The sequence below is a fragment of the Nanorana parkeri genome, unplaced genomic scaffold, assembly GCF_000935625.1.
Source record: "Nanorana parkeri isolate BGI_ZX_2015 unplaced genomic scaffold, ASM93562v1 scaffold121, whole genome shotgun sequence".
NCBI lineage: Eukaryota > Metazoa > Chordata > Amphibia > Anura > Dicroglossidae > Nanorana > Nanorana parkeri.
The window spans coordinates 660,316-688,015 of NW_017306389.1; the positions used below are offsets into that span (position 1 = coordinate 660,316).

Consider the following 27,700-nt stretch of genomic DNA (forward strand, 5'->3'; position numbering starts at 1 on the left):
GTAGAGGGGGGGAGCAGAAGGAAGGAAAGAAAGAAAAAAGGAAGGCAAGAAGAACAGAGGGTAAACAAGTAAGTGAAGAAAGAGAAAAAAGAAAGAAAGATAGAAAGAAAGACATTTTCATCCCACTTCAACCAGGGCTCTTCTAAGAGCTAAGCTTCCTGGTTTTGGTCACGGCCAAGTCTAGGACTAGGGGCAGGGGACTAGGGGAAAGTGAGCTCTCACTGCCATGATCAGATGGCAATAACAGAAAACAGTAAGTCCACCTGCACTTCCTGCAGCGTTCCCAGTCCAAGTAACAATCGTGGTGCTCGAAGTGACAATCACGGTTGACGTCACATCTCTGCCCTGATGTAGGGACCCTGCGCGGTACTAAAACGTTGGATTATGCGATATGTGTGACGTGTGGTCCAAATAAATGGATGTTATTTTTTTAACTTCATTTGCTGAGTGCTGGTGATTTCTATCCTTCAGATGGCAATAAAAACACTTTAACATTTGTAAGAAGAAATTAACATCCAATGGAGGAAAAGAGTGACAAATTAAGTAGCAGATTAGGTGATTTGCCTCCTAATGGCATGCTACTTGCTAATATTCCTTTTTTTTCTACTATAGTCCAAATACATCTATCACATGCTTTTATAGTTGAAACCTGCTACATTTTAGCTTTTGAACTGCAATGAAAGCAAATGGCACAATATTGACTGACTGTTGTGATCACTGAGTGTATCCCATAAAACCATTACCACCCGCTCAATACAATCTTTCATTTATATGTCATCTACATACTCACTATTTTGTCTGGTCTGTAAGTAAACATATATATTAAAGGGGGTTTCTGCCACTATATGGATTGCATTTTCTGTGCCATATAAGCGTCCTGCAATATGTACAAAATAACTGCATTTGCTTTGTATCCTATCTGTGATGATGCGCACTGTGTATTTTAATGAATTGGCAGAGGGATTTGCCTCATCCAGTAATGTGGTTATAACACACAGCTTTGCTGGGATACTATGCTGGATAACACTGCAAGCAGGGAACTACTGAGAGCCATATGCCTGGGCAGTGGAAGTACACTACTCTGCCAGTTTATTTAATCACATGGCAGGAAAAAAGAAAGAAAACAACAGAAAGATAGAGAACTGTAATTAGTATAACTTGCAGGGAGACATACTGTATGCCCACTGGATTCTAAATTCAGCTCTTGTGGAGATCAGTAAGCATCTCTAATCATTTCTTTATTCACTCTTTAATGTAGCGTATAAATTGAGTTGTTCTCTCCTGATCTGCAGTTGCCATAACCTGGCAGGAAGTTTTTTGTTTACTGGCTGTCTGCAATCTCCACTGTCATCTTGCTGACATCCCGGGGTTTAAACTGATTACAGTAAACTATTAGTCACTAGTGGCTTATAGCTGGGGATTTACAGTAAGTGGGAAGAGGTGTATGGTGAATGCACTGATAGAAGCTCTATATTTCTGTCCTCACAGGTTTTGTGTAGTTGATGAACTGCTAATATGGTCCAGAGACCATTCACTTTAACCTAAAGAAGAGCTCCAGGTATCCATATTCTTAACTCTTGCAGTGGGGCTACCCCTGCACTAGAAGGGTTAAGTGCTCGTTCTCATTTAGGGAAGCAAAATAACAGTTAGCCTCCCTTAACACCAAGGCGGCACGGTTTCAGTGTGCTTTTTCTTTGCACGTTTATGTGGTTTGGCCATTTTTGCACACGTAGACATGCGTTTTGACTGGCAGCTCAAGAAACATTGCAGTCAAGCGACAAACGCGAGTACAAACAGGCACAAAAATGTTCAACCGTGCATTTCCTGGTGTTTCCATTGAAGTCTATGGGGGAAATACAAGCTGTAAACTGCCAAAAAAAAGCCTGCATTTTGTTCTGTGTTTGGGGGTTTGCTGCTGGCGTTTTGCTGCTCGGGTGTGAACAGGGACCATTGCAAATCATGGGACTTCTTGTGTTGGACGTCTTGAAGTGCTTTTTTTACTGCTCAAAATGCTTAGGTGTGAACCAGGCCTTATACTCACCAGAAGCACGATCCCGGCTTGCTTTTAGACCATTCGCTGAAGCCTGGGTCCCCCTCCATTCCGGCGGTCTAAGGTCCTGTAAGCCATCACATCCAATACAGTGTATAGGATGTGAGGATGCCAAGAGACATTCCATCGCTGGAGCAGAGGAGACGAGCTGGAAGGACATGTCTGACAGGTCTGAGGTTTAGGTGAGTATAATTTAGTTATTTTAGTCCCTAGACCAAAACGAGCAGTTAACCCTTGCAATGAGGGGGTAGTCGCACTGCAAGAATTAGGAATATTTATGCTTTCTTCTTAAATCTGTGTTTAATAATAAGCATATTAGACATGTGCACCAGCAAAAAGTTAGGGGTCTATTCACAAAGCTGCCGAGGGCAGCCGAGTGAATGACCGATCAGAAGTGAAGTGAGCCGAACACTGTTCGGCTATTCACTTCAGGCTGGTACGGCTGATTTACGATTTGGATTTTGCCTTATTTTGTTTTTCGGAATTCGGGTCTGAAAGTCAATTAGTTTCGGGATTCGGATTCGGACAAAATTCGTTAGCAGTAATCTGTACGAATTTTCATTTCTGATTCGTTTTGTTTTCGTTTCGTTCGTTCGTTGCGGCAAAGTGGCATTTAAGAGGGAAAAGAATGTATTTTTTTCTCAAATGTCACTTTGCTGCAACGAAATTTCTGAAATTTCGTCTGAATTTGGATTTTGGAACGAAACGAATCGCACATGTCTAAAGAATATCAATGTTTTAAATACAGGGACTAAAAAGTCATGTAATTATCCTTTAGCTAATTATATTTTTTTCATTAAGTATATCAAACCAATTATTTTTTATTCTTAATTTTCGATAGCTTGGGGGAGGGTTAAAACTCCTGCTGGGTTTTTACTGCTGTCCCAGGCTCCATTAAATAGATTTCCCCTTACTTCCTGTCCTGCTTGTGTTTTGACAGACAGGAAGTAAGGCAAACTCTCCACCAGCAATACAGACAGAAATAAAAAAAGCTTTTCTTTGGTAGAGTATGGGAAGGATACAACCCATTTAATTTTATTTCTGTGTGCCTGTTGCAGATATTTCTTCACTTCCTGTCTGGTGAAACCGTTGTTAGCAGAACAGTAAATGAGGGTGAAGCACTTTAACAATGCCCCTGATAGCAGTAAAAACCTGACGGGATTTATAATACTCCTTCACTCTATCTAGAACTTATAGGAAACATTTTGGCTTAGCATTTGTTTCTATCTATCGATCACAGCCATGTGATGTGCAGATTGTGACCCCGTTGTGCTGTTAGATCCTGACCAAGCAAATCAACTACCCGGGGCCCAACTGCCCAGTCTCTGAATACCTGTCCTAGCAACATGATGCCGCTTCACCCATGCCACACAATGTCACTCCCCACCAGCTCTCCCAATGGCTGGCGGCTCTCAGCCCAGGGATCTCATTGACTTGTAGCTCCCAGCCCAGGGATTTGACACCCCTGGGCTGTGACACATACTAATGACCTTTGAACTATGAGTTACATACTACTGACTTCTGAAATCTCCATTACTTACTATTGACTCCTGCACTTTGTGTTACTTAATCCTGACCCCTGCACTGTGCATTTCATATTACTTACCCCTGAACTCTGTATTACTTACTGACTCCTGCACTCTGCATTACTTACAACTGACCTCTAAAAGCTGTTACATACTACTGACCTCTGAACTCTGCGCTGCTTACTGCTAACCCTTGAACTTAGTGTTCCATTTCTACCAGGGACAGTGGCGTAGTGATTAGCACTTCTGCCTTGCAGCACTGAGGGTCTGTGGTTCAAATCCTGGTCAGGATGCTATCTGCTTGCGTGAGTTTGCTCCGGGTACTCTGGTTTCCTCTCAAACTCCAATTACATACTGGAAGATTAATTGGCTCCTTTCTAATTCGGTCCTGTATGTATGTGAGGTAGGGACCATTGAATGTAAGCTCCTTGAGGGCAGGGACTGATGTGAATGTGCAACTATGTAAACACTGCTTAAAATTGTCGGCGCTATATAAATACCTGTAATAAAAAAAATGAAAACCTACTACTGACCCCTGAACTCTTCAAACCTTCCTTATGGGGCCTTACTAGGTTTTATTCTTTAAAAAAAGTGCTCTTGTTAATGATCTTGACTGATGATCTTTGATCTCTTCCATGCTGTTCAGGTAAATCTCCACCTGTGCAAGATTGCTTATCCCTGATTTAAACTGTAAGGAGACTTATGTTGGGGGAAGCCTGGCCTATAGAGCCATATATTGCCACAACCAGAATGCTTCACACGATGGGATAGGCTGCTCTCATCATACACTGCTAGAAAGAAGAAAAAACCCTGGGCGGGTTGATTGTGTCTACCAAATTTTTACATTTAATGAACCTTAAATACATAATACCATAAGTACTTTTATGTTATATTCTTTATCATGAATGGAGTAAAGGTTTAAGTCATCTGAAGGAGTAAAACACATTTATATATGAATTAGCTCCCAATATAAGGATTGCTGGGCTAGCCTGAGGTTTAATGGAATGATTTGGCTGGCAGTATGTGCTCAGGAAACTGCACATTTGTTAGTTATGTTAGACCTTTTTGTTCTGGTGTGTGTGTGCAATTATTCAAATTAAGCTGAACAAAAATGTTCAAACTGAAAGGAAATTAGAGAAAATAAACTTCCCTTTAACAATACCTAATTACAAATATTGCTAATTGTTGTTTACTGCAGTGGAAGAATCGTGCACACAGCCAAGTGCATTAATAGGCTTTTAGCATGTGCTTGGAGCATTGCTTACTTATCAGCATGATCACCAACAGGCCATGTGTTTTCTTCCAGCTTTGTGTAAATACAACATCTACATGGTTAAAGTCACCAGTACAGGGGGCTATACAATGCCATTCACAATACTATATAGTGCTTCCTTGTGGATTAGAGAATATGAAACAGGTTTTCACCAAGGTTATCATTCACAGTCAGGCACATCTAATGGCAACATTTTTTTTGGTTAGTTTTTGATGAGGTAGGAAAGCTCCTCAGGTGTTTTATTTTTTAATTGTTTTGTAAGGGGAATTTATTTCATATCCAATAGACACAACAAGAAGTGAAATGAAATATTTGACAGCTGTCACTGGAACTAGTGCCTCCATTCGAACATTTCCCTCTTTGACAGTCACTTGAAAGTGCCCCCCACTTTCTGCCCTGATGACAATGGTCACTGGGACACATCGAGGAGGTAAAACTATCCAGCATGGACGCAAACAGCAACAGACAGAAGTTGTAACCCTTCCCTGCTCTATCCATGCAAACAAATGGGGTTTAGGTATACTTTTATTATTATTTATTGATAATTATAATAACTATTATTACCATGTAGGAAAAGAGGTTTGAATTAAGCTCATTCCTTCCTCTGCCTAAGCACTTAGCAATGCCCGCAGTAATATTTATATTATGACAAATGCACATCTAAATATAAAAAAAGTATACAACCCTAAATATTTTTTGGGAAAATTACAGTTCGGTGAATTTGAACGTGCTTAATATTTAAAATTACACATACAAATAATAATATTTAATGTATAGCTAATGCCAAAATCTTATTTTTAATGTAATTGTAATAACCAATTTCAATTGTTTTATATTGCCTATCCAGTCCCATTGGTGAGATTTTCCTATACTTCCTGTTCTGTAATCATGACAGAAGTGGGAGTATTTCTAATGTGTGGGAAAACCCAATGAATGCCAAGAAAAGGATTTAAAGGGTGAGTCCAAAAATCCTATTTTTTTTAATCGTTCATTGAGGAATACAGGCTTTAGAAATAATTGGAACATCTAAAACCAGTCCAACTGAGGGGTGGGAAACAGAGCAAACAAAACGCTAAAACAGACTCACTAAAAACAGAAAAAAAACTGAGGCCTGTCTGAAATTCAAGTTGCCTGAAGGACCTTACACCTAAAGCTGGCATCACATGGGGCCTGAACATCTACCTGGTAAAATACATAATCAGTGAACTACAGAGCTGAATCTATCTTAAAAAAAACAAATGAAAATTTCCAACCCAACCAATCCAACTTTTCTTCCATGCCTTTCTGATATCAGTTTAATTAATGTTTGGCCCAGCTATAATATGATTTTTGTTAAAATCCCCATACCAGATGACAGTCATCTAATGTCCATGAGTACCTTATGACTGCATGACTTGATATGACTACAAGAAAAGCCAAGCACAGACATGGATGCCCTTACCACTGAAGTGAATGGAAGACATGATTGTTTAGAATCTACAGTATACAATGGACGTAATAATTTAAGATTAGAACACATAATATCTACACTATGTATGAGCAGCCAATTTGAAAGAAGCAAGACACTGCAAAGACATGCATTGATTAAAACATAATGGAAATAACATGCAATTGTTTGAGGCTTATTTTCACACAAACAAAATTGAATTAGAATAAAAACTGAACATGCAAAAAAAATAATAATAATTATAGTAATCGGCATGCTAGCAAACACACAAGTATTTCAGAAGAAAGTATTTGCAATGAATGTATTAATGGATTTAGAACTTAGAAGAGGTGGAGGAATACACCACGAATCTCTAAATGTTGATACCATTGTAAGTTACTCATTGCAAGGGTTGATGATTTACCCTCGTCTGAAATCTTTCTGTTTTTTGTTTCATTCAGTGTAATGAGATTTCCCCAACTATGTAACTTTCAAATCTCCTTACAAAGATGAAACAAATATCAAAATTGAGAATAAAACTAACTGTATACAAAATGGAAGAGCCATTCTTATATACAGATCTACTCACACCAAGTTCAAATAAAATTAGGTCCTACACATGCTTTTTGTTGAAATGGACCCCGTTCAGTTGCTGTTGTAATCTTACCCTCATCCCTTCAAACCGTGATAATGCCCTTAATGGTCTCAAAGCTCTGAGGGTCCTAAGAGATTTAATAGGACCAAAATCGGAGAATCCCATGGCAGTAGCTATCAAGCTTATTAAAGACACCTGAATGGAGACACAAAGCAGAATCCAGGCCGTTAACACACTTTGGCCATCTCCACCTGCTTCTGATGAATAAATGAAATTATAAATAACCAAAGACCTGCAGAAGAAAAACGTTAAGCGAAAAACCGAGTGTTACAATATGAATCCTTAAGAAATAAATATTTGTGAAGCACTGTCTCTCCTTCATATTTCTGTGGATGAATTTAGATATTGAGATATCTAATATATCTTTGCTGCCATTTTCCTAGAAGAAGAAGATGTTATTTACCTGTAAAAAAAAAATGTTAGGAAACATTGATAAGACGTGATTACCCTTACCCTCATGCCTTCAAATCTGGACAAGGCTCGCAGAGGCCTCAATGCCCTCAGTGTTCTGAGAGACTTCATGGAAACCACTTGCCCTTGGCCATTCCCATAAGTTGCTATCAGACAAGCTACTGAAATCTGCATAGATTGAATGAACAAAATGGCTTATCAGATTCATGCAACTAAATGTTGTTGTCCAAATGTCCTTTCTGGTTCTTGCCAAGAAAAATCATGTTAAACAGTATTTAAAGCACATAATGTTATTTATCATTGTATATAACCAAATAAAATAATCCTGCAGATGCATACTACTTTGAATTGGACTTAATGAACACCATGGTAAAAGCTCAAGCATTTGATGATACTTTATAATGAAGTCAGAAATGCCTTGCAGAGGCAATGCAAATGTATTTAAGCACACAATAAACAATAATTAACATTATTAGTTAATTGTTTAGAGCTGAAATTGTAAGCTGTTTTAAAGGCGTTCTTTGGCTGAAGCTTAGTTAGTTAGAGGACTTTTTTTTTATAGTAATACAAAGCGCTTTAGTTGAATAATGCTATAACTAAATGGTAATGCTATGCTGAATGGTATACACTACTCATAAGGGGCAGTAAAGACACAATCTAAAATGGTGCCTTCTCTTCTTAGCAAAATAAAGGAACTTCAAAGGGATACGGAGGGGTCCATATCATGGACATTCCCTTTTACAGTACTGTTTATGAACTGAAATGGTAAAGACTTCAAGCGTATAGCTTTAGAAAAGGAGATTTGATAGAGTTTGTAGAGGCTTCTAAAGCCACTTGGTGGGCTTATACTGTTTGGTGTATGTGTTTGGAAGGAGACTGCTGCATACAGGAAATTCTCAAGAATAGTAAGAAGAGAAGAGGAATCCTGACAAGAGCCTTAGAGAGTATTCAGGATGACAGCTGCGATATCTTCCTGTGGCCAAATCATACTCCATAGCAGTGGTGGCATACTCTCCAAATAAGAGGCCCACAGGTTCAGGAGAAAGCACAGAAGCCCCATAATAATTGTGGGTGCTCTACTAGGCATTCTTTAATATCTAGTGCCACGTGTGAAACAAGGAATGAGGACTATAAAGAACATAAAAACCGCACATCGAAATATGTGACTAAAAAAGAAAAAAACAAGATATATAGAAAACCAAACTCCACCATGTCATATCTATTGGTTTTTATAAAGCATTATAGCATAATTAAAACCATTTAAAACAATGCAGACAATGTCGGCATGAAACATTTTATCAATAAGCAGCTATGCTACACAATCTGAAAGTTTAAGTTCATCGTTTTACAAACGTCTCCTTAGCCCCTTCCCCTAGCTCTCTTAATACATGTGCCGCCCACCCCCGTTTCTCCATAGGACCAAACTTACATCCCATATCAGCTGCGGCCTCCCACACATTCTACAGCCCAACTGGTGTATAAATCAAGCGCAGGTCTGTCTGCGCCTACGCACTAGAATCGCATAGACTTGAATGGCACAAATCCCTATACTGCAGGAACAACGTCCTAATCAAGTCTATTGGATGTTAGTGCACATGCTGGGATGGGGAGTTGGAGGACATTTCGTAAACAGGTACATTTGCAACTTTAAGCTTGAACAATATCCAATAAACACAGGAACACCAATATCTGTTAAAATGCAGCTTTTACTAAATATTTTACTTCATGTATTAGCATCTTAGTTCTTCACAGACTGTTTTACAGATGCTCATTATTTCATGCAAAATGTGGAACTATCTAAAAGAAGTTTTGAAATTGCATTAATGCTAATCTATGAAGGGAACATTTCTAATAAATACTTAATAAAAGCAAAAACACAAAAAATAATATATAAAGCTTAGAATGCAGCTTAGAAACAATATATATATATATATACACTGTATATACTTTATTCCTTGAAGTCACTTAGGAAACATTGTGAGGTTTTTGGCATTATCACTCCTTCCCATAATAATTTGTCCTGTTATGTTATTATGATAATCAGAGACTTTGCAGCACCTGTTCCTGCTTCTGTCAACCCCTTAAATCACCCAGCCCGCATTACGTTACCACACACCCTGAGATTTATTGCACTTACTTGAGAGCAATGAAAAGTTATGATCGACTTTGCAACTGCGTATGTCTCTGTTGTAGCAAAACAAATGACTTTCCAAAAGAAATACTTAGGAAGACATCGATTCCATGAAATTGTATTATACTTAAAGTGGACCTTACATTAGATATATTTTTTATTTATATAATTATTTATTATCTGTCATAGATATCATGGTTGTGTCCCTGGCAATGCCTTCACCTGCTGTTCCTATTAGGACAGAGCCATCTGTGCTGACCTATTATCCAGGTTCAGTATCCATTTCACAGACTAAGATTCTGACTCTGAGATATGACAATCAGATAAATCCTGGTGCCTGTGCAGTTCATGGCTGTGTTTACAAATATCGGACACAGAGCAACCCCCTGCTGCAACTTCCTACCTCTTTGAAGTGCTACAGAGTTAAGGTGCCCATACGCCTTACAATTATCGTTCGAAAAACGAATGCGATCTGTTTTTCGTACGATAATCAGCCAGTTGATGGGAAGTGCACAATCGCAATTACTGTACAACTGGTCAAATTTGGTTGAACTGGAAGACTAGAAAACTTTCGTAGAGACGGACGAAAATCGATGGATTAGTTGTGTTTTCGTACAAGAAAAAATCGCAACATGAACACTGCACGTGCGCAAACGAAAAACTGTTCTGTCAGCCAGTTAGTATATATATATATATATATATATATATATATATGTAGAGCATTGTAGCACAAAATACAAATCTTCACTTATTTATGGAACAGAGAAAATGAAGCTCTTTTGCAAAAAAATATTAGAGAGATTTTATAAGAGCCCTATTCCTCCCTGACACAGGCTTAGGAAATCATGGTGCTAATCCCTGTTGATCCCAAGATTTGGGAATGTAAATCCCACCTGTTGAACCCACTCAACCAGCAAAAGAAACTTAAGATAAATGATTTCCCAGCTGCTAAACTAGGTGACAAATTGCAAGATGTTTGCTACGAAAGCTTATTCCTGACACTACAATAGACTACACCTGCTCACCAAATGACAGTTACTTTCCAACCCCTCAATAGAATATGCAAATTTATTTTTACATAGGTGAGGCAGAGTTAGAATGTCTTATTTATAAAGAGAATGCTCATTATTATTATTATTACTATAACTATTATTTATATATACAGTAGAGTTCAACTTTAAGGCATTTAGATATATGTGATAAAGAAAAACTGTACCTATTCAGGGACAGGAGAGACCAGGGGCTAACAAAATCCCTGGCACATGTAACACAGAATATCATTAAAATGTCTACTATGAAGGAAATATCACTAATGAAATGAGGAGATCACAGGTCATTCATCCACAGGGCACCTAACACTCATTCACATGAATGCTTCTACTTTTTTCTTGTTAATTCCAGTATGATGGGATTCTCAGTGGTATTTCAAATTACCCATCAACAATTCTCACAGAAAAAAAGTGATAGTGGTGGTCTAATGTCTGGCACAAAAAAAAGGAATTAACCTAAGATTATTAAAAATATGCCAATCCACCTATAGCACCAACCTGATCCATATATAGAATTAACATAGACACTACTTGTTAAGCAATGACTGCAAGTAGCAGGGATGTGATATCGCATATCCTGTACTATACCTTATAACAACCAATTAGAGATCTGATTTGGCAGTGTAGCATACCCTCAGCAGTCTCCTCCCAGAGACTGCCTCCTATCTGTGCTGTACCTGTCCTACACTACAAGATGCCCTCAGTCTTCTGGGTTAAAGGAGCTCTAACGTCACAGCATAAACTATCCTGTTTAACATCAGCATTGTATTAGGAATATATACTAGAATTGTTTTTGATAATGCAATCAAAGCTTACTTAAACAAATCCCTTCTTTGTAGTGAGTGCTGCCTTCCGTCTGCCCATCACTTTCATCAACTTCCTGGATGCCCAGTGTACATTTAATTTCCTTGCTGCTTGATGTGATGCAACCTTGATTTCTCAAGACTACAAATCTCATCATGCACTGCTTCCATCAAGCAATTATGATGTTACACTGTTCAGACATTAACAGGGTTATTCACAAAAGGGTGAAGAGTTTGGAGAACACAGGAGAAGTGAACAATCTAGGACAGCATAGCTGATTTGGACAAAATATCCAATTCAGCTCACTTTCCAGTTCAGCTATGTTGTCCTAGATTGTTCACTTCTCCTTATTTCCCCAAACTCTTCACCCTTTTGTGAATAACCCTGTAAGTTGTAAGTTCAGAAGGCCGACTCTGTGAGAGTTGTTACACAAGGAAGTCCATATTCGCAGGGCTGCGTGAAATTATGTCACTGTATTGAGGATGTACATCCTACGGGCAGCTTTAAAAAGTAAGTTTACAAGCTTCTATATTGATATGGTTATTAGGAGTGGGATAGAACCTAGAACCATGGAAATTCCGTAAGAAATATATATTTATTTATTTTACCACAGTAACCCTTTAAATGACACCCATTATCATTCAACCCAAAAGTCTGAAGACAAATTGTGAGTGCAGGGTGTCATGGACTTTCCTCTAAGGGGCTGTCACCAGGGCGCCCTGTACTCACAGTGTTTTGATGCAGAAAGTGGCACTAACATGATTACATAAGAGCTGCTCCCTGCATCATTGAGGACCCCTTACTGCCAGGAGAAGTTTGGAAGAGGAGCATATGCTTCATTTGCCCAGCCTGAAGATGTCTAAAAAATACACGTATAAAAAATGCATAAAATACACCCAGGAATTAGGCTCCTTCTTTTGTTTCCTATTACATATTCTGAGGGGACCTTCAACAGTTTTTGGTCACTCCATTCATACATTGTGGTGATGTTCAACTGTCTAAAAGATGTTGCTTTACAGCTCTACCAGCCTCCCTTGTGCTTTCAACCTTGACTCACAGTCAACAAGGAAGGGGTTGTGTTACCAGACACAAATAAAATGGTCTGTGCTCAAATGCTTACATGAACAGTAATAATATATAATGCAAACTGCAAACTGTAAAGTAGCCTCTTCTCCAAGCTCACTCTTGTGGCTACTATAATTTTAGTACAAACTAGTCAACTAAACATGAGATTGTAGTCCATTGCAGGAGAAAGCACACATAGGGACCATGGGGAACATGTAGCCACCCTCCAGGATGAAGGAATGTATCAGACAAATTCAGAGATGATTTGAGGATCTACAGGTGAGTGATGCCCAAATAAACTACATTATTGTTAATAGGGTACTTGAATGCATTTTTAAGGTTTAATTCCTGAGTTTAGTTCTCTTAGTTACTTTTTTGGTTCTATTTACTGCTGGAGGCTAAAATATTAAGTATTGTGAAGTTAATTTACTAAAGGAGTTGAGAATCGTCAAAAAATACATTGTGTGAATATTCTCTTCAAACACCCAATCACATAAAGAAGCAAATTTCTATTTTTTTTGTTCAGGCACATGATAATTGGATAATTGAAGTGAATGTTCACAGAAGACATCATGTGAACATTCTCAGCTCCTTCAGTAAATTAGCCCAAATGGTTCTTATTAAAACATACTATTCCACATTTGTTAATCCTCAGTGACAAAAATATTGTTCTAGCAGTCTCACATTTACCTGCTAGTGAAATATCACTTGCTACTGGGCAAGACATACCACCTGTGCTGCTGTGCATTATTTTTTCTGAATGTTTTTCTATTTTATGATGAAATGCTATAAAATGTAATTGCATATTACAATGTTTTAGTATAGTATTGCTACTATTCTATTAGGTTAAGATCTAATAGGAAAGTATACTACTTGTGGGGAGAGAGCAGCCACCCTGATTTTCCATGATAAAAAAAAAGCTTTTAAGTCCGCAGTGGGAAATGTTCAAATCAAGCTCAATCTGGCTAAAACCGGCAGTGTGTAAAAATAGACTCTTTTTAATAGTTACACAAAAAGTACAGTTTGCAAGCATCATAATACAAATGACAAGGAACTATACATATTTTAATGTGCCTCTGCCATTAAACAGCTTTTAGTACTACTTACACTACACAGGACAAACCTCTGCTTAAAACCAATGAGCCAGTTACCACAGACCATAAAGCAACCATAATATTATTTCCATGAAGTTAAATATACCGAAACAGGAGGTGGAAAGCTCCTTTTTGCTCCATTGCATAAAGACAGTTCAATGCTAGAACATCATATACACAGAATGGGTGTAAGTACTATTCAATGATTTATAGGGTCAATAAAATGGAAAGTATGTAGAGAGAGTATGGAAAAGACCATAAAGCTGATAGAGATGGATCAAGGGATAGTACATAAACAGTTCAATGCCAGAGCCACAACATAAACAGCAGTGCTTACAAATTATCTGTAAAAAAAGTCATTATATTCATCTAAGAACTAAGGAAGCCACATTGACACCATTATAACATATAACTTTATGAGCAATGAAGTTCAGTTCAAAGCATATTTCCTTCCATTAAGAAAGAATAACCATGTGGCTCCCTACAGGATGTAGTGACAATACAGAAAAGTGCAAGCAAAATATTATCTACTTTAATTAATATGATATTTTATCATACTACTCTCACAGCTTCAAAAAAGTGATAATTAATCACCGTAGTCACAGAGTCTTTCACCTCCTTTCCCCTTCCTTTAAGTACCATTTTTAAAATTTCAGTTCTGTACCCTATAGCTTTTAAACTTTTGTAGTCTATTTGTAGTTATGTATGGATGCTTTATATCAGGGGTGCCCATTAGGTCGATCGCGATCTACTAGTGATCGCGATGTCCTTTCCTCAGGCCGTGGGGCTTCTCCTCTGTATCCCCGCTGCTCTCCCCCATCTGTATGCAACGGTAATCCGAGGAGAAGTGAAGGAAGCGCTGCAGCCGGCAGGGGGAGGACGGAGGAGGGAGCCGCTATCACAGAAGTATGGCCGAGCAGTGAGCAGAGAGAGAGAGACGCTCGGCCAGGATCTGATAGCCGGCGGGTCTCTCTCTCCTCACCGCTCGGACATGCTGCTGTGACAGTGGCTCCCTCCTCCGCACCCCCGGGCTATGTACCAATCCCCTGTGCAGGACAAACACTTCCTGTTCATTCATGAGTTTCTCAATGGGGAGTAGCACTCTGTACAGAGGCTCCCCCCCATTCAAAAACTGGATGATAGTAAATATTTTCTGAATGAATGGGAAGCTCCTTTGCTTTCCATTCATTTAGAACAGGGGCCGCAGAAAAAGAGATTGAGGACTTTGTGTCCTCAATTTCTTTTTCTATTTTAAAAGGGAGATATAACCTCTCCCCGTGTGCATCGTCGGCCACATTCGGCTACACGAGCACCGCGGGAGGACAGGACACCGGCACCTCTAAAACGCACTGGAATGCAAGTTGGCCGACTCCCTGCGTTCAGGGGCAGGAGGGGGCGTGGGGTTGTATTGAAGTCAACGGCACCGCAGCCATGCTCCCCGTCCACACCCGGAACGCAGGCACATTAGTGCCTGCATTCCGGTCCAGTGCGACCTGCAAAAATAGTGCTTGCAGTATTTTTGCGGATTGCACTGGACCGGAACGCAAGCACTAATGTGCCTGCGTTCCGGGTGTGGGCGATCGCACTGTGGGCGGGGAGCATGGCTGCGGTGCCATTGACTTCAATGCACCGCCATGCCCCTTCCCGCCCCTGAATGCAGGTGTTTTTACATTGGTAGATCTCATTGAGTTCGTCATTTGAAAAGTAGCTCTCCAGATGAAAAATTGTGGGCGCCTCGGCTTTATATCATATATATGAGGGACTTTATTCAATGGTGTATCTATTTCAGGTAAACTGATTTCCCCAGATACTAACATATATGTCAACACCTATAAATGTTTTTACCCAAGATTCATACAACATTCACTCAGGATTCACAGATTTTCCAATCAAACCCAATCCAAAAAAATTATGAATCTTGGGTGGAAGTTTTGTAAAAACATTTACATATAGACCCCTTAATATATAATTATACCTGTTTATATATTTAATGATTGTGGCTGTTTTAGGGCTGTATGGAATAGGGGCACCCAGACAGTTTTATTTTCGCTTATATTATTAAAAATTAGATATTAAGTACTTGATACGACTTTACATTTTTGATGCAACTTGTTAATGATAACTCTTTATATTTTTCCTCTATTAGGGGCTTCTTTGCTTCTTCGTTATATAATTAAAAAGTGATTCCCCTTTGGAGGGGTCATGTAGTTCAGATAGCTGGGAAAGCCGATAACATTGTTTGTGATATTAGTACATTGTCAGTGTACAGGAAGTTACAAGTTCACTAGAAGTACTGAAAGTTTATCAGATATCTTCTGTGTTCACGGAAGTGATTGCAAAATTTATTAAGCTTTAAAAAAGAAAACTTTTGTAGCCACCACATTTAATAATTGGTAAGCTGCAATGAATTACATTTTGTTCTTGGTGATATTAAAGTCAAAAGGGCTTTAAGCTATTTTAAATGCTGATTAAATCACTTGGATGCTGTTCCTTAATGTTTAAAAGTTTTAGTTTCCTGCAGAATCAACTAGCCTTCTGAGCACTGGCTCGAATATCCTGTTTTACGATAGCTCCTTTCCCTTGTGGGGTCCTATGGAGCCATCCTTGTGTGTGCTAGTAAACTGTGTGTGTCTCCACAAATACACAGACATACAAGGCAAGCCGCTCCCTGCTCCTCCTTCCTCTTCCCTTCCAGGCTAGTAGAAAGATGGCCGCTGGAGACTGTGCTGTCCCCTGTAATCTTGGACTGGGCAGGAAGTTCAGTGAAGTTGAGCTGAGAGAGTTGGAGCTCTCTGTTTTGGAAACATGATGACTGTAAGTGCTTGGGCAAACATTTAACCCCTTCGTGACTGACGACGTACAGTGTACGTCGCCAGCATCGGGGCTGTTTAAACAGACTCCCGGCGACTTTTGCCGCCGGGACTCTGTTTAAACTTGTAGAGCCGACAGGGTCTTGGCATTCAGAAAATATATAATGTTGGGGGGTTTTACGTCATTTTCAGGCCTAAAATGTGGAATATAACATGGGTGCAAAAATGGAAAAAAGGGCCTCAGTCATTAAGGGGTTAAAGAGATGCTTTGCTGTGCAATATGTATTTGGATTGATCAATAAAAAAAGTTTGAGAGGTAAATGCTACTTTAAATATGCTTTAACTTCTCCCTGTATGAGAGAGATCGTAAGTAGCATATAATATGAAGGAAAGGGAACATATAGCTTGTATTTTCAAATGGCTGAAGAACTAGTATTCCAATAACACCTGACTACTAGCAAAAAGGGTTATCTTAAAGTATAACTAAAACCAAAACCTTTTGTTTTTATCTTTGGTTAAAGTAGTGGGTTGTTAAAACCCAGTCAGTGTTTTTTGTACCCTCTGTGCCATTGGGGAGATTTTCCTTGACTTCCTGCCTTGAGACAAAACAGGCAGTTACTCAACAAAGGGAGGGAAATCCTCTCTTAGACAGCTGTCAGTAAAGAAAGTGTCCTTGTTGGAAGATGTCCCTCTTATCCTGTTCAGTTAAAATTCTAACTTTTCTCTCACTTGGTAACAATGGTCACCAGGAGGGATAATAATGAGGGTGAATCTCCCCAATGGCGACAGAGGTTCTAACTAGGGATCCACTGATACCGGTTTTTCAGTATTGAGTACACATACTGACATTTTGCTTTCGGTACTCGCTGGTACCGAGTACTGATACCAGTGCCTCCGCTGGCATGGAGCCGTCTTCCTAGAAACCAGGAAGCCAGGCAGCGCATAATGACATGCCACCTGCTTCCTGATTGCCTGGGAAGCCGGGTCCATATTGTTTGTGTTTGGCTGGAAAGCCGGCTTCCCAGCCAATCAGCATCGAGTGGTCTGTTCGGCCGCCTCGAAGCTGATTGGCTGGGAAGCTGGCTTTCCAGCTAATCAGCATGGAGCCGGCTTCCCGGCAAATCAGGAACCCAGGAGGCGGGTCATTACTCGCAGCCCGGCTTCCTGATTGCCGGGAAGCCGGCTCCATGTTCCCCTACCACACTGCCGGTCAGAGGAAATCTTCCTCTGACCAGAAGTTCCGGTATCAGGGAAGATATCGGAGCATTTGGGCGAGTAAGAGTACTGGCCCAAATAGTCGGTATCGGCACCGATACTATTATCAGTATTGTTGCACCCCTAGTTCTAACCTTTCCCTACTTTAATCAAAGCATTAAAAAAACAACATATTTTTTACTTTAGACACACTTTAAGCACTACAAACCCTGGATGAAAAAAGTCCTGAGCAGGTAGGCTATGTTCCTGAGGGCATTTGAAGGCTACATTTTCAGTTTGATTAGAGTGCACATTTAAGTAGATTTTTTTTTAGTTTTCATTGTACTCTCTTTTTATTTTTCATTGTGCTGTCCTCAGTTGTTATACTGTTTACATTCATCTCCCACAGTTCAAAATGTCCCAAAATTCATAAATTTACCAAGAGGGGCACAAGCTAAATAAGCAGGTTTACTGTACATCCAGAACCATGGCAATCTTCTCTGTATGAAGCAGATTGGGCTGTTTAGCTGCCCTATTATGAACAGTTGCAAATCTTGAGTTGGCAAATGCCAAGGGTTGTTTCCGAACATATAAGAAAAAGAGGCTTAGATTAGTAATGGCCTTAATAATTGATACCGGAGTGGATACCGTTGGTATATAGAACTGCTATAAAAGATTTGTAAAAACATAAAAAGGGACAAAATGTGACCAATAAGAACAGTCATTTGACGTGAAATTGATAATCAATAGCTAATGACTGTGGGTTGGCTATTTATTCTTGCCAAAAGCATTATTTTTACATAGTGTTTGAATGTGAGTATGAAAAGACTTTCTACTTGGTCCAGAGCTTTTTCACAGCAGGAGTGTTTTTTTTCTTATTATTTTTACCATGGTTACAAAAGGAACAGTTATGATTTTAAAATGGGCTCTTATTTTACAGCTGCTATTCACTTCAAACAGTGCAGGACTGAAAGATTTCATTAAGATACAGAAAATACTTCAAGGATGGCGATGTCTAGAAATGCCAAGGAAGACAATGTACACATCCTGTACATAATTACCGGGTATCCAAAGACAAGAACTCTCAGTGTAATTGTGGTTTTGTCTTTCTTGGAAAAGACAATGCAGCAGACACATAAAAATGTTTCTCTCAGCACAATAAGGAACATCCCCCATCGTTCATGAAATTTCAGGATCTGTCATCAAGATGTGAGGAATCCTTGTCGCTCAGACGGTTATTAAGCATCATAGGCTTCCACCATTTATACCGTCTAATGAATTTTGCCTGGATTGTATTTCTGCGTTGTATTGCTATATTGTTTTCTATACAGAATGTCTGTGCATTTGTGGTAGTCAAGATTTGCTCCAAGGCATAGAAAAGCTAAATGTATTTTTTATCGTTTCAGTTATAAAACTTAAAATATAACAGCGGATGTCTGTTTTTTTGCATATTACTGTAAAAGTTAAATATCCTTCACTTTATGGATGTAACAAGTTGCAATCCTGTATTGTATTCATGAAAACATTTTCTAATAAAAATTTATATGCTTAAAAAAAAAAAGTTAAATATCTGACACCAGACCTTCAAGACAGGAAGACAGGGACAGACATTATATTTAAAGGTTAATTTCCCATTGAGTAAGTGGGAATACAAACTAAGGCAGGCAGGCCAGTGTGGTGTTTATGTGCCACAATCTTCCATTCTGGTAACTAAAAGTTTTAAAGGGTTCTCTGGAAATAGTAGCCTGCACTTCGGTTGTTCACATACTTTGGTGACACCTACAACTTCAAATTATGGTGACACCTGCAAATTGAGATTTGGTTTTATTGAATTTGCACTTTGTATGTGTATACCTTTACCAGGATACCTTTTTTTGTGTGCCTTTTTGAGTCTGCCTCATTTCCTAGTTGGCAGACATCCAGCATCACCTAGTACCTTCATTTCCCTATGAGTCAATGGATTTCAGTTCTTCTTCAGTTCAGGAGAAGTGAAAACATAAGCTTTGTGAGGTATTTGCCAAATCACACATTCCAACATTTCAATTTCAACTGCAACCTAAGAGCTAAATTAAGCCGTTGTCATAACCAAGCCTAGTCCGAATGGTTACTTATCATCTATGATAAGTAAGCAATAGGATTAGAAATGAGAAAAGGATGAGGTGTTTGTAGTCCAAATCAGAAGAGAAGCCTTGGATGACCAGGCTGCTCCTCCATATGGCAAGTGAAAATAGGAAAGAAACAACACTTAGGGGTCTATTCACTAAGCTGCCGTAGGCAGCCGAGTGAATGACCGACCTGAAGTGAAGTGAGCCGAACACTTCAGGTCGGCTTGCTTCGCATGGCTTCGGCCGACCCGAAGTGCAGAAGGAGTTCGACTCAGCCGATCCAACATTTGGATCGGCTGAGCCGAACCGCCGGCAGGCTCTATTCTTATAGATGCCGAACAGCAGTGAGTGAATAGCCTCAAAAGTTTAAAAAAGTAAATAGAAAACTATTGTGTGGAGCAAGCAATGACAGCTAGCTCCGCCCAACAGTTTTCTATTGTCTGGCGGCTCTGCTGCCGTAAAAAAAAACCGGCCAGCTTCGGCTTTCAGCGCGGCTCAGCCGAGCCGAGGCATATGCGTACGGCTCGACTGAGCCACTGGGCCACGTTCGGGAGCTGTACGGGCTATAGTGAATAGCCCGTACAGCACCCCTTCAGTTCTACTGAACCGAAGGGGTCCTGGGGCCGAAGCTAGCCGAAGGATCGGCCGAAGCTACGGCTAGTTCCTTCGGCAGCTTCGTAAATAGACCCCATAGACTCAAATTTGCCATAATGGTAGTACATTTCCTTAGGTGTCAAAAAACTCTTTACCTTGCAAGATGCACATAAGTTGCTGATTTGGCCCATTAACTTAAAAACATAAGTATAGGATGATCAGAAAAAAAACCCCCAATAAAATATGTATTGAACATTGGGTTTAGGAAACACCGTTTTTTTTTTACAGAGCAAGAGGTCTGATGTATAAGGGTTTAGGTTGACAGCAGTATGAGATGGATAGGTTATAAGACTAGACCAGCAGACTTGGATAATCCACAGCGATAGAAACGACAGGAAAGAGAAAGAAGCTCACAGATCTAGCACAATTAAAAGCTTCACTACGTATAACATCAATGGTCGCACTCACAAAATGACTTGAAAGTAGTGCTTCTGAAGGCCATGGGAAAAGTCATGTACTAGGTCCTGGCTATGTCAAGATATGAACTAACATATGTAGATTTCCTATTATCCATTGTACTTTTTTGGGAAGGATTTGTCCAGGTATGGCTATAGTTGGGAACATTTCATGTAAATTGACTCTGATAGTCTATTGCAAATTGAAATAGCCAATAGTAATGTAGCAATGCATTTCAATGGGAAATTATTTTTTTTATTCTGACATCGCTACGTGTCAGAATAAAGAAAAAAAAAGACACAGCAGTTTTTCTCTCCTTGGCGGCCGGGAGCAGGAGACTCCCGGGGCGCCAGGGAGAGTTAGCTGTTTGGAGATCAGTGTCCGTGGTTAGCAGGTAACCAGGGGCGCTGATCTCTCTGCAAGTGGCCGGAGCCAGCCGTAAGATCACGGCTGGCTCCGCCCAGCTGTCAGAAGCTCGGCCAGCTTCGGCTTTTAGCACGGCTCAGCCGAGCCGATGCATATACGTTCGGCTCGACTGAGCCGCTCGGCCAGGTCTGGTAGCTGTACGGGCTATAGTGAATAGCCCGTACCGCACCCCTTCAGTTCTACTGAACTGAAGGGGTCCTGGGGCCGAAGCTAGCTGAAGAATCGGCCGAAGCTACGGCTAGATTCTTCGGCAGCTTTGTGAATAGACCCCCTTAGAGATTGTTAAACTGCAATATATCACATTTCTGTTTTGGGGTTTAGACACACTTTAAGCTTTGTGTGGTTTCTGCAAGCTGAAACTTCCACTGAGGTTTTACAGTTCTTGGAAACTCTAGTAGGGAGATGTATCCTTGTTTTAACGAAATCCTACAACCATTACAATAAATAATGGTGCCTTTGTTATGACTTTGCACATAGGAACGGATATAAAAGCTACTGTTGGGAAATCTCTGGGATCTATAAAAAGGTATTTCAGTTCTGATTAGAGCTTGTCTGCAAATAACAATTTTAGGCTTTGACTAGTACATAAAAAAAAAAACATTATAAAAAAGAAAAAAAATAGGAGTAAAAGGTAAAAAAAAAAAAGTAGCAATATTTGTAATCTATTCCTCTGATGATTACTAAAAACATCATGCAGAATATTTAACTCACTGATCTCTGATTGTTATGTCTTTTCTAATCGACTATAAGACAGAACAAGCTTCTCTTGTTGCTGTACTGTACCCCAAAGGGAGACTGACACAATCCAGCCTCTTTATCTTTAAAACTACATAATGCAGGTCATTTTCTCTTCATTGATTTAGGTTTACAACATTCAACAAATCGTACATGTAAAATGCTTTAGCAAAACAACACAATCAATGTGAATTGATATAGATAAATATGGTCTGGGATGCTTGACAAATTTATCCTGCCATGGGGATCATATCTTAACAAAATACATTTGGCAGAGCACATGCTATAAAAGGAAGCTCAGAGTGGATTATTGAAACAGTGTTTTATCCTTTATCAGTACTAAAGACCTAGACAGAACAGAATGAATACATGTCATCAACATTAAAGGGAAAGGGTGGCCAGATATTGGCCAAAAAAAGCATATTGTGCAACTCTGTTTGCAACCTTTGCGGCATATGGATGTAAAGGGTACCTGTGCAGAAAGTGATTTGCAATCACAGTTATTTTAGTAGAAGGTAGTAATTGGTCCACATTGGGAAATGATATGGGAGTGCCCATAGTCGCCTAGTTGGTAGTAACAAGGTTAAGCATAGCCAAGCAGAGAGGTGAGAGCAGGGAAGGCGTCACTGGATCTGCAAGTAGCCGGGTGAGTGAATGGACCACCATACACAAAAGACTAATTGCATTGTTAGCTGGGAACCTTCCAGGTAAACTACTAGAGGGGTTGGGTCCAGTAGTTGTTTTTTTTCTGAGAAGCATCATGCTAAGTTCACATTAGGTGGCATAAGTCCTGGAAAACTAAGAGATTGTGCCATACTGTAAGGAAAATGTTTCTAGATTTGGAGGGTGAAGTGTGAGGACTGCCGATCAACTTTTTAAGTGAACCTTGTTGCTTCTTTTTTTTATTTAATTTTTTCAATTGCTGTAGCAGCATTGCTTAGCTGGAACATATAGTAAACAAGGGCTGAAGAGGGTTGGCTGTCACTCTTATTACCTGGTGGTCGAGAACAGAATAAGGTCAAGTGCTTTCAAGTTTCAACACTTCCATTATGGGAGGGAACGGACCTCTGACAAAGTGGGCTGCTTCCACGTCAGCCAAGAGACTATTGCAGCATTTCACTACATATATGGCAATAGCATGTAAACAGACAGATCTCTAGTTATCTACCATTCTTGATGAGAGATAAAACTATGTAGGGATACATAGCCTCTGGCAGTGCGGGATATGCTGTTCCAGGTCTGCCCAGCTCCTGAAGCCTGTTGTGTTTTTTCGATTATTTTACATTACAAAGTGTTTTTTCATTATTTTACATTACAAAGTGGATAACAGTTAGACTCAATGGTGGGGTTCGGGAAGCCCAAGTAGGAAGATTCACAAGGGGAAGCCGGTGGTCAGCATCAGACTGCTGCTCTTTTTAATTAATCACAAGCAATTTTAGCATCTCTGTTGAGCTACTAAAAATTCCCTTGGTAGGCATGATGAGAGGTGAGTGTTCCTATAGAACATTATTTATTGTGACACACTTTTTCACAACTTCCAGTATCAGCTTCCTTTGCAGTTCCTTGCAATCGGTCATTCAACAACTCTGAGCCATAAAGTCAGTGCTGAGAGACTTTTATCTGCTAGGCAATGTGATCACTGGCCTAAATGGGGAGCAAGTAGCTATATAACCCACCTCATGTGTCACTGATTGCAGATCCCATTGTGATTGCTTTGTTATAAGAAGGTTTTCTGCAATAAAAGTACTGGTCCAAGAGATCCCAATTGCTTTAACCTGTTCTCAGGGTCAGGTCTTGGTTCACGCCCATGATTTATGCTAACAAATAATTTTAATCTGGGGGAATTTCAAAGTAAAAAATTTCAGGAATACCTTGAACACAGAATAGTTGTAGGTGATGTTTAGTGCTTTTAGGGCTGTATTTCCTTGGATTTAGAATCAATAAATACACACTGAAGCTGCAGGTGATGCTGTCATTGAAATCTAATGGTCCAGGAGCTGGGGAACAGGGGGGATGAGCAGTTAAGACCTGTGATTACAAGTGGCAAGTGCCAAATTTTAACAGATCAAGAAGTTGTGTGTGGATGCTGGGTGGCCAAAGGTTTGGTTCATATTAAGCTTTTGAGAAACAGCACTCTGTACTTGAGTTATTACCATTGTAACTACCGCAAGCTGTAAAGTGACAAAATGGCAACACTTCCTATGAGAAGCTCAGCACTACACAGTCTGACAAGAAACCATACCCATCTTACAGAAGCACAGATGAAACTTAATTATAGATAATTAATTATGATAATTTCAATGCAAACCAAGCTAGGAAGGATCTGTTATTTCTGGCCTCATTAAAGATTTCCGCTCACTCTTAGAATGCTCTGTTCCTCTACCTTGGGATGATCACACTGGGAAGGAATGCTACATTGCTAAACTGAAACATGCAAATGGCATGGACAAGATATTCTATTTGATAGTTAACCAAGTGCATAAAGCATAATTTTCTGTATACTGACCTCACAAGACTTAGAAGGTAAAACATTAAGTTCACAGATGCAGTGCAGAAATCATGAGAATAGAAATCAGATTATCAGAAGATAATTTTTTAGAGGTATTAAAACCAAGTAAACACAATAGTCATAAACATATCTGAATAAGCAATAAAATATTTAACACATGTGGGCTCATGTATAAATGCTGAACACCAGACGCAAAATATACAACACAGGAAATAGCCTAAATTGTGTTAATGCTGAATATGTTAATGCTGAATATAAACTTAGTTTTTATTATAATTCTAAAAAGAACAAATGTAATTCTATTGTGTATCAGCTGCTTATAAAATGCACCAATGTATTAGTATAAAGACTGCAATTGCATCATCACATCTACTGATCATGTGATTGAGTCACTCAGAGAGACCCGGGAAGTTGTTCTTTCAGAAGGCGTACCCAAGACTAGATCAGCAGTATGCTGGAGACACACACATGAAAAGAGGTTAGAAAAAGGACCTTTAGTTTGCACTAAGTTACTATTATTTCTCAGCACAAAGACTGCTTGTGCAAATGCATCTATCCATTCAATGTATGGGCAACACTATTTGCAAACAATTTTGAAATTGGCATAAAGGTTTCCAGTGCAGAGTAGAAAATGCAAGCCTTCCCTTCACTGGCCTTTATAATCAACATTCTTATAATCCCATTCAGAGCAAAGTGATAGGTTCTCCTAAAAGAAGAACCCCCCACACACTACTATTCAACTTTTCTGCACTACCCTAATGCTCTGTTCCTCCATCGCTGCCGGAAGTCCTAACTTTGTGTAAACCCTAAGGTGGTGTTGGAACTTACACATGAGTAATGACTACTTTTCCTTCCTTATGTGATAGTTTGTGGGTCTGGTGATTGGCTGCTGAGGCCCAAGCACTGCATTTTAGGCATCCGAGGAAGAGGTGGAGGTTACGTGCTTCACCATAATCAGAAATAATGGGTATTTCCTCACAGCTTGGGAGAAGAACAGATTTGTGTAGGAATATGATGGTGAGCAAAAGGAAGGGGGGTGGGGTATGGGTTCCTCTTTCAAGAACCTGTCACTTTACCCCAAATAGGCTACTGACATAGTGCCATTAATAGTATTGCTTTATATGGTGTAACTGGTGTCTTCAGTTTAGTGGTTCTTCATATATACATAAACCATAGATGAGTTTCGAAAAACAGAGAACATTGGTCATGAGAAAAAAGATGCACACCAGCAAATTGGCTCTGTGTGTGTGTGCTTGTGTATGTGGTGGGGAAGGTGGGACAGTCATATCATACAATCTTTAGTTAAGTAGATACACAGTACTTACACCAACTATGAAGAAATCCAGCCAACACCAGGCATTAGTGAAGTACTTCTTAAAGCCATAGGCCACCCATTTCAATAGCATTTCCAGAACAAAAACGTAAGTGAACACCTTATCTGCATACTCCAAGATGATTTTCATGACTTTCCTCTGGTCGATGTAAATATCTTCAAATGCCTGGGAAACAAAAAGCAAGTACTCAAGACACAAGCGCATTGTAACACATAGTTAATGTAAAATATGAACTTCCATTGCCATGGCAACACAAACCAGTTTTTGCTAAGTTTTTCCATGCAGCAGACTTGTTTGTGACCTCTTTGGATAAATTATGAACAACTGAGATAACTTTGAAAGATGAATACCTGCGCTGATGATTATGTGTATTATTGCCACAGCCACAGAGTGTTAAAGCCGATAGAGCTTTTTTTTGTGATGCTGTGTTGTGATGATGAAAAGTAATCAGGCATATTATTCATCACACCTGTGGGTACAAATGTGTCATCATATCTAATACAATGATGTCATCATGTCTAACTCAAGGGCGTCTTTGTATTTACAATAACAGCGTCACTACACTGAACAATAGCCACCCCCATATATAATATTGGTACAGAGTGCTGCTCAATGGATACCTGTGTTACCAGTGCAATAGAGGCTTGGGAAAAGATGACAAGCAGTGCCACACCCACACAAATACAGGCTTGTAGGGTTGTTGAAAGGTTTTTACTGTACACTACTTGAAAAGGACTACACACCAGACAGTAGCTGACTGGTTTGCTGAATGTTACAGGACAGTCTAATAGACTTTATTACAGAAAATCCCTCACTAGGTATATTTAGGACACTCTAGTTATTTACAATGGTGCCTGATATACAGTATAGGATCCAATAGCTTCATATCGATTCTACACGATTTTCATACCTCGTTTGGTTAGTTTGTCAAAGGCTTTCCAAAACTCTTTTACCCTATTAAAAAAATGTGGTCTGTTCAGTAATTTAAAGGCCTCAGTTCATCAACTTTTTACAAGGGAGATAAGTCAGGTTGCTTCTTAGGTGTGGTGCTGCTACACATACCTTTGTTTGGTTTCTCAGAGGCTTTCCAAAACTCTTTCACCCTATTACAAAAGGGGGTCTGCTAAGTAATTTAAAGGCCTCAGCTCATCACATTTTTACAAGAGAGAGAAGACAGGTTGCTTCTCAGGGGGGGTGCTGCTAAACATACCTTTTCATTTCTATAGGTGTGACAATTTAATTCTTGGAAAGCCGTAGCACTATGGGAGTGAGCCATTCAAACATGAGCGTGTTCTGACATGTTCTAACTTACACTTGCCTGGGTCGCAGACCAGTTGACTCAGTCCTTAAGGAGTAGCAGAAGAAATAACACTTGTGTGCGTTGCACTGTTGGCGGAAAATGAGTTTAAGGAATCTGGAGCAGCAAATTATCATAAAATTTTGCGTGAAAATTGGCAAAAGTGAGAGTGAAACTTTAGCTCTGTTACAATAGGCCTATGTTGAATATTCCATGAAGAAATCAAGTGTTTTTGAATTGCATAGGCGGTTTAAAGAGAGGGGGGTAGATGTCCATGATGATGCAACAAGTGGGCAGCCAAAAACACAACCAACATTGTTACTTGAAAAATCTGAAAAGGTTATGGGAATCTGTTCAGAGGAAAAGACCGTAACTCTGGCCTGACCAGTGGATTCTCCGCCACAACAATGCTCCTACTGCATATGATGCGTTAAGTGTTTGCAAGTTCCTGGCCCAGAAATCCATTCCGAAACTTGACCAACCACCTTATTCCCCTGACATAGCACCCTGCAACATTTGGCTGTTTCAAAAATTAAAAAATGCCTTCGAATGAAACAGATTTGATGACATTCCAGACATCCAGCGTGCCATTACAAAGATACTCTGCAGTGTTCTGGGAAAACAAATTCCAGGAATGTTTCTGGCAGTAGCACAGTCGTCTAGAAAAATGTGTTGCTTCACAAGGGGACTACTTTGAAGGTGACAACAGCCGCTAGTGTATAGGTAAGCAAACATTTTTTTTACACTCCATTCTGG

General features: G+C 39.6%; 1 protein-coding gene across 1 annotated transcript in view; it reads right to left on the reverse strand.

Annotated features, from left to right (window-relative positions):
- Positions 1-27,700, reverse strand: part of LOC108784628 (sodium channel protein type 4 subunit alpha-like) — a 338,732-nt gene that overhangs the window by 35,509 nt on the left and 275,523 nt on the right. Inside the window, exons 21-22 of the mRNA XM_018553495.1 lie at positions 25,639-25,812; positions 6,943-7,065 (exon numbers count right to left, since the gene is read on the reverse strand). Of these exons, the coding sequence (XP_018408997.1) occupies positions 6,943-7,065; positions 25,639-25,812 (297 nt within the window). The remainder of the gene's footprint in view (positions 1-6,942; positions 7,066-25,638; positions 25,813-27,700) is intronic.